At 48.3% G+C, this 11,842-nt stretch overlaps 1 protein-coding gene across 1 annotated transcript in view; it reads left to right on the forward strand.

The window, feature by feature from the left end:
- The first annotated feature begins 11,231 nt into the window (after nt 1-11,231).
- Nucleotides 11,232-11,842, forward strand: part of Itga9 (integrin subunit alpha 9) — a 268,798-nt gene continuing 268,187 nt past the window's right edge. The window contains exons 1-2 of the mRNA XM_055601549.1: nt 11,232-11,290; nt 11,589-11,830. Coding sequence (XP_055457524.1) covers nt 11,232-11,290; nt 11,589-11,830 — 301 coding nt within the window. The remainder of the gene's footprint in view (nt 11,291-11,588; nt 11,831-11,842) is intronic.

Genomic DNA, 11,842 nt, shown 5'->3' on the forward strand with positions numbered 1-11,842 from the left:
TCTTTCTTTCTTTCTTTCTTTCTTTCTTTCTTTCTTTCTTTCTTTCTTTCCTTCCTTCCTTCCTTCCTTCCTTTCTCTCTCTCTCTCTTTCTCTCTCTTTCTTCTTTCTTTCTCTCTTTCTTCTTTCTTTCTTTCCTTCTTTCTTTCTTTCTTTCTTTCTTTCTTTCTTTCTTTCTTTCTTTCTTTCTTTCTTTCTTTCTTCCAGTTTTTTGAGACAGGGCTTTTCTTTGTAATCTTAGCTGTCCTGGAATTTGCTCTGTAGATCAGGCTGGCCTCAAACTCAGATATTCACCTGCCTCTGCCTCCCAAGTGCTGGGATCAAAGGCTTGCATCACCACTGCCCAAAGACCACAAACCACTTTAAAGACAAAACAAGAACAAAAGCCAGAGGCTCTGGAAGATCATGTCAGTTAATGAGGCCCGCACAGGCAAGTATGGGGTGGAGCCTGGAACAGGCTCTGGTTTGTCACATTGTGTAAGCTGCAGTTCTGCAAACTGAGATAGCAGGTGAGCCGTGGGAAAGGCTCAATATGCACGCACAGCATAGTTACAGTAACAGTTGTACTGAGCAGTAACTTACGTGTGATACACTGTATATAATCTGGGGTCAGTGAGACAGCTCAGTGGGGTAGAGGCACCTGCCACACAATATGGCCACCTGAGTTGGGTCCCTGGACACTGGAAAGGGGAAGGGGGAAGGAGAGAACGGACTCCACAGTTTTCCTCTGACCCACCCATGTGGCCATGCCTCCTGCTTTCTTCCATTTCCCATCAATCCCACCATATTATAGATCCATCAGAATGTTACCCACAGGGTCCTCCAGTGACTGAGCCAGAAGCCTTCTTTTTTGTGGGATGAGAAAGGACACTTTGTAGCCAAATCTAACATCCCATGAGTTACTTAAGTAGCTGTTGAGTCTGGGGCTTCCCCATACTCGGATAGAGTCCTTTTGTTAGAAAATGTTTTGCTAAGATTTCCTCCTGGTCTGGTTTATATTTTCATTCTGTCTGAAGGGTAAAAGCTTTTTGGATCTGGTAGAGTCCTATTTGTCCTGTACATTTCATGAATTCTATTGTACACTGTATAAACCTTAGCTGCATTCTGGAAGTTTTCTGTGGTGTGGTGGTCAATATTGTCAGCGTGACGGGATCTAAAATCACCTGGGAGACGATCTTCTAGTCATGTTTTTGAGGGAGTTTCTAAGACATACTAAGTATGGTGGGCAATATTCCATGGTCCCTGCTGTGAGGGGTGGTGAGCAGAGCACCTTCAGCTGGTTCTCTGCTTCCTGATGGGGGCGCAACATGACCAGCTCTGGCCCTCACGCCGCCCCTGCCTTGATGGGCTGCGCTCTCAAACCATGTGCTAAAACAAACCCTTTCTTGCTTAAACTGCTCCTGTCAAGCATTTGTCACAGCAACAAGAAGAGTAACGAACAAGCTGGTCTTGATATTGTTACACGGATGTACTCATTTGGCAGTTCATTCTACTGCTTAGCCGGTATGGTGATTTTTCCTCAGTTAACAATTGTTTACTGTCTAAGATAAGGACCATGCATCATGTTGGAGTGTCTTCTGAGAATTTTCTCACTATTCAGAACAGCCCAGCCTATTAGCTCTGCTTCCTCAGAAGTAAGTTTTTTTTTTTTGTTTTGTTTTTTGTTTTGTTTTGTTTTGTTTTGTTTTTTTTTTTTTTTTTTTTTTAAGTCAGGTAAGGCATCTCTTGCATGGAATTGAATTCCCATGATTACTTGGCGTTCCTTAGGAGAGGAATGATCGCGGCACACAGGGCATCGCCCAGTAGAGACAGGGCGTTCGTTTGAAGGAGTCTCATCTGGCACATCAGCTTATCTTATAGCCACGCAGAGCCTCTGTGGTGCTGTTTCAAGGACCTCTGGGCTCTCCGTGTCCTGGCTCCCCTCATGTCTTCTTCTGTGAGAGAGTCCTCCCTGTGTATGCTTCACTACAGAGGCCTTCAGTACAGGTGCTGCTGCCTTCCACATTTCAGGGCACATTAAGGATTTTACATCTCCAAGGAAATCCTTTCCAGTTCTCCCACATGACTGTGGCCAGAACTACATCTTGTCTCCTCCCCTGAGATTTGTGCTGGGAGGGAAAGCTGGAACTGATGCTCATTGCTGTAACTTGAATGGAAGCTGGAGACAAGGGCAGCACATACAAACAGCTTTAAAATGCCCATGTGTGCAAAATACACATGCCATAAGGTGGTGTGAAATCTGCAATTCATTCCTCTATCTCTGTCTCTGTCTCTGTCTCTGTCTCTGTCTCTCTCTCTGTGTGTGTGTGTGTGTGTGTGTGTGTGTGTGTGTGTGTGTGTTTCTGGTACCACCAAACCTAGGGCCTTGAACATGCTGAGCAAGCACTATAACACTGAACTACGCTGCTGCCTGGTTTGCGACTTCAAGGCTGGCCTCTCCTAGGTCCTCAAGGATCACAACCGTGTGCTGGAGCCTACTGACTTGTCACAACGTGGGAGGAGCTGAAGCCCACAGGCACAGACAGGAAAATAGAGTGAGCAGGGCTGTCTAGGTACTTTCCAGAAGATGTTTTCAATTCTAAATCAACTCCAAGTTGAAGCATATCTGAAAAATAAAAATAATCTCAAAATGCCCCAATCAGGAAAGTCATTTAGATAAGAGAGTGGTCAAAGGGAGGAGGACCACGTGGGCCTTGTCTGTCAGGCAAAGGCTCCTATGGGCCATTTTTCATGAAACTCATGGCAGCATGAGGCCAAATTGTTCAGCAGCTTGGATAAGTGGTCACAGTGTCAGTTGCTCATGCTTTAAACAGTGTGTGTGTATTCGGGTGTGTGCACATAAGGGTTTACACACGTGTGCTCTTACAGACCAGAGCCTCTGGTCTCCAACACTGGGTCATGGGTGTGGCCGCCACACCCTGCTTTCTGTGGGCGCTGGGGATGTGCACTCAGCCTTTTACAGTAGGTGCTGTATCCACTGAGCCATCCCCCAGCTCCATACATGCCTTTCACCACACACTTTCTGTCACACCTGGGAAGTGAGCCTCAGCTGAGGAACTGCCTCCATCAGACTGGCCTGGGAGCGAGCGTGTCTGTGGGGCATTTTCTAAATTGTCTGTTGATGTAAAGGAGCCCAGGCCACTGTAGGCCATGCTGCCTCCGAGTGGAGGGGTCTGGCTGGGAAACCCAGCCATTCCAGAGGCCTCGATGTCCTCCAGTGGTGGGCTGTGACCTACAAGGCGAATAGTACCTTTTCTGCCCACGTTGGTTCTGGTCATGGTGTTGACCACAGTAGCAGAAACCAAACTAGAACCTTCACCCCCTTCACCCCCCGCCTGAGCTTAGCTGCTCTTCTGGGCGACTCAGGTTCAGGTGTCTATTCTGTTTAGCATCCTTCATAATCAAGGAGGCCATTCTTGCCATCTTTCCGCAAAGGCTTAAGTAATGTGCAGCAAGAGCCCCGGGCCTGGCAGTCGGTAATAAGTCAGGACTTTGCTTCAGGCCTCACGTCCCTCAGGCGGTATCTGTGTCAGTCCCTCCACAGAGCCGTTCCCACAGAGGGAGCACCGGACCACTGTCCTCAGCTTCCATCTAGCCTGGCTCAGGCAGCTGCAGAAATAGAGGTCTGTCATGATGCTCTAAGCATCAACCCCATGCTCTCCTCATCAAGCCAGAGAGACTCCTGATTATTGCTTGATGTGCTTTAACATGGTTTAATTTAGTCCTTACAGCTACTTCACCAACACTATTTCCTTGTGGTGCTGGAACTCATTGTCCTACACAGGTTAGATACGCGCGGTCACTAAGCAATGTCCTCAGGCTGTCCTTCTCCTCTCTGTCCCATGCAAATCCAAAGAAAAGGTCACCTGAGGGGTGTACCTGGAGGCAGCAGTAGCTGCTGGCACCGGTATCAGTCCTACATGCGCCTTCATCTCAGGCTGGAAGTTTCCAGCGAGGTGAGAAACTGTGCTCTGCTGTTTCAGCCAGGCACCGTGTGGCGCTCTGTTATAGCAGCCTGAGCTGGCAGACATGCCTGATGGGCCACAGGGATCATTCTTACTCATCACCCTAAACTGTCTTGAAAGTCCCACGTTCTTTAAGTCACAATGTGACTACACCCTGAGAACCCTCTGAAAGTTGAAAACTCCTTAAGTGGATGGTGCATTTGACACGCTTGGTATTCTGAACATTAGGGCACCTCCTCGCCTACCTTAGACATCCCAGAACCCATGCGTCAGCCTGCAGTTGGGCAAAATTGTCCAACACAAAGCCTGTTTTATAACAGAGTGATGAATTTCTTGCATGAGGTAGTGAGTGCTTTCTTGCAAGTGGAAAAGCAGAACATTTGTATGGGAACACTTTCATACTACTGTAGAGTTAAAAAAAGAAGAAGAAGAAAACCATCATTTTCACATCTCTGTGTTGGCAAGTCATAGGCTACTTTTATTATTTGAAAATGAAAATGAAGAATGCTTTTATAAACCTATCATTTAAAAGCATATGTGAATCTAATCTAATAACAATGTTTGCTACCAAAAGCAGTTTTGCTGAATGCGGATCTTTAGAAAAAGATACCGAGCCTGGAAACAGGTCAGAAAAGTTACACCCAGCGGTAACGTTGAGCTTTGGCTTCTGAAAACCTCAGTGGGAAAGCATTCACTTAAGTCTCCGCCTGCTATTCAGGCTGAAGATTTGGCAATGGGATTTACCCTTCTGCTGAACTTATCAGGCATCAAAAAACATGTGGAAGTGTCACTTGTCTCGTGTATAAAGAAACTGGGTCAGGCAATGTTTGGAGGCTGGGCTTCGGAAGGGCCCTTAGCCGCCCTTCGGAAGGGCCCTTGCCCGTCACTTAGAGGGTATTTACTGCCCCACCAATGACCTAGATGTCTCTCAGGTTTTCTCCTTCTCCTGGAAATGCCATGAGGAGCCATCTGGATACTGACCATTTTCCTCCTTCCACATGGTGTTGGCTGGACTCTGCCTCAGTTCTGCTGGCAAAGTTGCCCCTCCACGGAAGCCAAGACTGTAGGACAGAGCTGGCCCAGAGGCTGGTAATGGTGGCTGCTTCCGCTGCCCAGTGAAGTCCAAGTTTTCTTCTCAGTTGGAGAGCAGATGGCTTTGTGGGCACCAATTCCAATGCCCCCCTTCTTCACTGTACTCCCCTCTTCCTCCTTCTCATTCATCTTGGATTCAAGACAGAGTTTTAGCATTTAGTCTCAACTGGCCTGGAATTCCTTCCATAGAGCAGGATGGCCTCAAATTTACAATGATCCTCCTGCCTCAGCTTCCTTAGCAGCTGGGATTGCAGGCGTGCACCACCAGGTTTCATTTTTGTCTGAACACTTCAGCTTCATGGAGGTGCCATCTTTTCACATCCATGGTAAGCTATCTGCAGACAATTTGAACAATACAAAGGACAAACAAATGGGCCATCTCAACTAGAATTGTGTCTTATTTTTCTGTCTCTGTAATAAAATACTATGGCTAAGGCAACTTACAGAAAGATAGGGTTCAGTTGGGCTTATGTTCCCAGATGGACAGTGGTCCATGATGGTGGAGCAGAGGCATGGTGGCAGAAGCAGGAAGTTGATGGCTCACATCTTGACCCAAATCAAGAAGCAGAGAGAGAGCAAGACAGAGACAGAGAGCACAAACTTGAAATGCTGCTCAAAGCCTAGCCCAGTGACACATGCCCTGCATCAAGACCACACCCTCTAAACCTACCCCAAACAGTGCCACCAGCAGGCTCTCAAAGACCTGCAACTGCAGGGCCATCCCATCCAAACCATCAGACATCACAAACACAGCAAAATCCTGCTTTCCTTTTGCGAGCTCTGTGCTTCCAGGCAGTTTAGCCATTAGATCGGGCTGGGTGTGAGCTTGGAGGAAGTCACGCGTGTGCTACAGCTGTCTGCTTGTAGGTATAGAAGGCTGTGTGCCACCCTTTGAGAACACACTTGCCAAAGGCATGGATCCTACAGTTGCCAACACTGTGAACTACAGAGTGTGTTTGAATAATCTAATTGTTGAGCTCTTCAGCTAACTCCACAGAGAACCTGAGATTTTTGTGCCCACTGAGCAGGGCAGGATGAAGCCACCTGGTGAGCCTACTTTTGGTGTGTGGATTAGAACTATGAAGGGGTTGTTTTAGGGGTGCCTGGGGTATTTGTGAGGGTAGTCTGATCTGACCTTCATACTCCAGAGTTCTACATATGCTCTGGCTCCTCTTTAAAGATTTGAAATGGGAACTGGGTGGATGGCTCAGTAAAACGCTCACCTCTGCAAGCCCAAGGGCCTGAGTTCTGCATTCAGGACCACATAAAACAAAGAAACAACAAACCCCACCATGGTAGGATGCACTTGTAATTCCAGTGCTGGGGAGATGGAAGACAGGAGGACCCCTGAGACTCATTGGCCAACCAGTCAAGCCTAGTCAGGCAGTTCCAGGCCAGTGAGAAACCCTGGCGCAAAAAAATAAGGTGCATAATGCCTGAGGAACAACACCCCAGGTTGTCCTCTCCCTCTGTCTGTCTCCCTCTCACACACACACACACACACTCACTGACATGGACACAGCACATTCAGTGAGCGCACGTGCACACATATGTATAGGTTTTGAGATTATGTGAACTTCCTCACAGACAATTCGGTTAAAGCATGATTAAGTTCTTCAAGGACCTTAAAATTAGTGAAGTTTTCTTTTGCCATTTTAGCTTAATAAATACCCAGACGTCTAGAGCTGTTTCTTTCTACAAAAAACCTCACATTGTTGAATTAAATATAAAACTGATCAAGAGATGGCTTGGCTGGTAAGAAAGTAAATATTCAGAGGCCAAAAATAATGAAAAATTCTAACACAGAGGAAAAACGAGTGATGAAGTCAGCCTCAGTCTTGGGTGTATCTGGATCTAAGGGGACCTCACACATGCCAGGGAGAGCAGGCACAGTCAGTGATTGATGTCTGGGGCGCCATCAGACTGGTGGCCCCAGATCAAGCTGAGCCCAGTAGTGGGTGACTTGAGACAGCCTGCCCCATTGAAAGAGAGACCGAAAGTTGTTCTGGTTTGCTTGCTGTTGCTATGGTAAACACCACAACTAAGTCTTTCCTGTTTGGATTGTGACTCTTGGTAGAATAAAAAGGGAAGGCACCTTCAGGAGCACAACACAGCCTGTGCTGGGTTAGCTATCTGTCTGTCTATCTGTCTGTCTGTCTGTCTGTCTATCATCTATCCATCCATTTACCTATCTATATTTATCTATCATCTATCTATCCATCTATATCTATCTGTTTACTAGCATAATCTTCCCATCTATGTATCTGTGTATCATCCATCCATTCATCTGTCTATCTATCTATCCATCTACCTGATATTCATTATCTATCTGCCTATCTATCTATGATCATCTCTTACTTGCCTGTCCATCTGTATATTGTTGTTTGTCATCTACCTATCAATCCCTGTCTAAGCCAGACATTAGGTCAGAACAGGTAGATCAGCAGTGCCCAGGCAATTGTCATAAAGAAGCACAATTTATCTATGGAAAAATATATTCTGAACAATGACAAAACTCCAAGGAACATGAATTTGCAACCAAAGCGCACAAAACACAAGAAAACATGCTGCACAGAGAGAGAATAAGCAGAGGCTACAAACTGGAGAAATATATTGACAACCTTCACACCCCTGGCGATCAAAGCTGGAATATCTAAAGACCTGAAGGAAGCAGCCAAAGTGTGATTGAGAGCTGGGCTTGGGGGCCAAATGTGAATTCCCAGCGCTTGGGAGGTGACAGAAAAAGGAGTGAGAGACAGAGCTATGCAGCAATGTCTAATAAACAGCACTGTCAACGAGAAAGAGCCTAACGAGATTGGCAAGGCAGTTTTTAAGACCATGGTATGCCTTTCCCGGGTGAGTATGTGCTCACATGTGCAAAGGTCCTGGGTTAACCCCAGCACAGAAACAGGAGCACACACAGCTTTTTAAATTAAAAATACAACTAGCAGGCGGCTCCCACCTCATGCAGCCATGCAGCCATGCATGGCTGACTCCTCCCTCTCAGATCCATACACTCCTTTTTAAAGCCACCAAGTTCACATCCTGCTGCTGCTGTATGCATAGGGACGTCTGCCGGCCCTTGACCATCCTATCTGGAGTCACAGCTTTGAAGAAAATGGACTCCCCCTCCAGTTGGCCATCAGTTGCCAACAGCTCCTCAGCTAGGGGTGGGAGCTGTGAACCCCTCCCCCACTGGAGCTGGGAGTGTGTCTGTCTTGTGCACTGGAAGCTTGTGAGAGCACCAGCCCTGTAACAGCCAGAAAAGACCATTTTGTGGCAGCCCTCCAGTACTTCTGGCTTAGAGTCTCTTCACCCTTCCTTCTATCTAGGCACAGTTTCTAGAAAGGCAAAGTACCAGGAAACAAATCTGCCTCCTATGTGGGCAGGTTTGCTCAGCGTTCATTCATCCTCATTGCCAACTTGACTGACATCAGAGTCAGTCAAGGACACACACCTCTCGACATGTCTGCTTCCAAGGAGGTTTTCCTGAGGTGAATGTAGGCAGCACCACCCATAGGCTGGGCGTCCCATCTGTGCGCTCCCGAGAGCACAAGCCTTGCCCTGCCTTCGCTGCCATGAAGACTGTGACCACTCACAAACCATGGGCTGCAGTCAACTCCTTTTCCCGTGAGTGTCTTCTTGTCAGCTACTTTTTCACAGCGATGAGATTCACGGATGTGCCATCACTGCAGTTAGACATCCTAGAGACGGAAAAGCTTATTCTGGTAGGGAGAAAATTGAGCTCACCGCTGACTGCTGACGTCATGAATAACTAATAATTGTTCCACTTTACGATTTTCTAAGTGTCTCAAACAGCTCATCAATACATTTCAGAGGCTTATGAGTTTCTTAGCATCCCACTGCATTGACTTACCAGGATGGCACAGCTAATCAGACCTGGCATTTAGCCCCACGTGTTTTATTTCAGAGTCCATGGCTTTCCTTAGGACTACAATGCAGAACTGGGGCCCTCTTTCCTGGGGGACAGGGCTTTCCAACCCCAATTGCTTAACAAATCTTGATTCTTGGGCCTTACTCCTTAGTGATCCCAACCCAGCTGACTGCGTGTGAATCTATGTCTGTCTGTATTTTATTTTTAAGTGACTCCCTGGAACTGGGGTTACTGATGGCTATGAGCCACGGTGTGGGTCTTGGAATCAAATCTGGGTTCTCTGTAAGAACAGCAAGTGCTCTTAATGGCTGAACCAATGTCTCTAGCCCCAAATCTATTCTTTAATGCTTCCCCTGGATTCTGGTGTATAGTTATGTTTAGGAGCCCAGAGCCCCTGTTTTATGAAATGAAAGGCCAATACAACAGTTTCCATCAGTATCACCTTTAGGTTTACTTTAGAAAGACTGCATCAGTGTGCTTTTGACCAGCAGATCTGAACCTCTTTTAAAGACCCATTTACTTTTATTCTACATGTATGATTGTTTGCCTGCACGGATGTATGGGCACCGCGTGCATGCAGTGCCTGCGCAGACCAGATGAGGGCGCTGGATCTCTGGGACGAAAGTTACAGGTGGTGGTGAACCTTTATAGGTGCTGAGAATTGAACCCAGGTCCCTTGCAAGAGCATTAGCAAGCGCTTTTAACCTCTGAGCCATGTCTCCAGTCTTTAAAGGCTCCCTTACCTCTTAAGAATTTAGTAAGATCTATAAGTAACACACACACACTCCTTTACTTAGAACTTAAGGAAGCATATTAGTCAGCATTAATTGTCACCTTGATACAATGAAAAGAACTCTCAGTTGAGTAACTGTCTTCATCAGGTTTGTCTCTGGGCACGACTGTGGGGATGGTTGTTAGTTGCTGAATGAGGGCTCAGACTGTGAGCAGTGACCTGAACAGGTGACCTTTGACTGTGTAAAGCTAGCTGAGCATGGGCAAAAGAGCAAGCCAGTGGGGAATCCAGTCAGCATGGTTCCTCCAGATTTCTCCCTCAACTATTGGCATGGCTTCATGCCCTGCCTTTCTCCAGTGATTGACTAACCTGGGATAAACCCTTTCCTGCCCCTAGTTGGTCAGAATGTTCCCTCACAGCCCAGAAAGTAAACTAGGAGAGGTGTAACACGGTTATATTGAATAGTTTTATGTCAACTTGACACAAACTAAAGTCATTTGGGAGGAGGGAACCTCAATTGAGAAAATGCCTCCATAAGATCGGGCTGTGGGCAAACCTGGAGGGCGTTTTCTTAACTGGCCATTTATGGGAGAGGGCCCGGCCCATGGTGAGTGGTGCTGTTCCTGGATCTCCTGAGTTCTACAAGAAACCAGGCTGAGCAAGCCCCAAGGAGAAAGCCAGTGAGCCACACCCTCCATGGCTTCTGCATCAGCTCCCGCCTCCAGGTTTCTGCCCTGAGTGAGTTCCTGTCCTGACTTCCCTCAGTGATGGACAGTGCTGTGGAAGTGTGAGCTGAATACACCCTTTCCTCCCCAACCTGCTTTTGGACACGGCCTTTCATCCCAGCAATAGTGACGCTCCCTAAGACAGCAGTTATGCAGCAGAGCTATGCAGATTACCTGGATGCAGTGGCTTCAGACAACAGCATTTATCATCTAACAGTTTTGGAGGTCATGGGGGTCCTACTGGGCTGATGCCAAAGCATGTCTGGGCTGTGCTCCTAGAAGCAGCGGGGAGAAACGTTCCACCGGCTTCAGTGTTTGAAGCTGCCTGAATTCTTTGACTCGTGGGCCCTTCCCTCCATCTCCAAAGCCAGCAGTGTGGTCTCTTTGTGATTCTTCTTCCTTTGTCACAGCTCTTCTGATGACAGCTAGGAGAAGCTCTTCACCTACCAAATCCCTGGGTTTAGACCACTAGTGAGCCGGTAATTCCAGAACGTGCACCCCCACACCCCAGGCTTCTGCACGGTTGCTTTAAGGGCAAACGTGTTTAGAAAGACAAAAGAAAAAAGTGACACGTGTGCTTAGTATGAGTGAGACTTTGGAAGAGGGGAGGGAGAAGGGGACCTCGGGGTGTATGCTTTTACCAGAGCAAAGAGTAGGTTCAGCAGTAACAGTAAACTCGCACAAGTTAACTTCATGGAGTCAGAGATAAATGAAGCTTGCCAGGGCCTGGGCTGGGCTGGGGGTGCTTGTTGAACTTTAATTTGCAAGATGAGCTATCCACCGTCACAAAACCAAGAAGCGGTTGAGAGGTAAACTTAACGTAATGTGTACTTCACCGCAACCTCCCACGCGAGCACACCTCGCGCATCGCGTGGCCGCCAGGTGGGAAAGCGCTGGCCAGGTCACGCAGTGTGGAAGGACACGCTGCTGGCTGCTCGCTTCCAGGTGACTTAATTCTTACTAACAGCAACTGATCCAAGGTCTTGAGCATTCACCTCTGAGGAAGAGCTTGCAGATGGGCAGAGCCAGAATATTCACCCGTCCTTGGCTGCTGGGGTGGCTTTGGAACTTGGTGTGTGTGAGAGTGAGACTCACAGGGTGAGACGAAAGGAGAGAGACCCAGCCAGCCCCGCAGAGCCTGGGACGGTGGAGAAGGTGGGGTTGGTTCCCCACGGTCCAGCCCGGGTCCAGGCGGCGCTCGAGGTGCCGTGTCCAGCAGGGGGCGCTGCGGGCCCGTCCCTCCCGGGCCGCCCGGGCCGCCCACCCCGCGGGCGCGCCTCTCCGCAGTTGCAGCGCCGCCCGGGCCCGGGACCCGCTCCTTCCGAGAGCGCAGACCTCTCCGCGGGGAGCAGGAGGACGCGGCGCTCTGGCGGCCGCCCCTGGCCTCGCACCGGCTCGCGCCGCAGCCCCTCGCCGCGTCCCGCGCTCCCGCTC

This window comes from Psammomys obesus, unplaced genomic scaffold, assembly GCF_907164565.1.
Source record: "Psammomys obesus unplaced genomic scaffold, mPsaObe1.curated_primary_1811, whole genome shotgun sequence".
In the NCBI taxonomy this organism is placed as follows: Eukaryota; Metazoa; Chordata; class Mammalia; order Rodentia; family Muridae; genus Psammomys; species Psammomys obesus.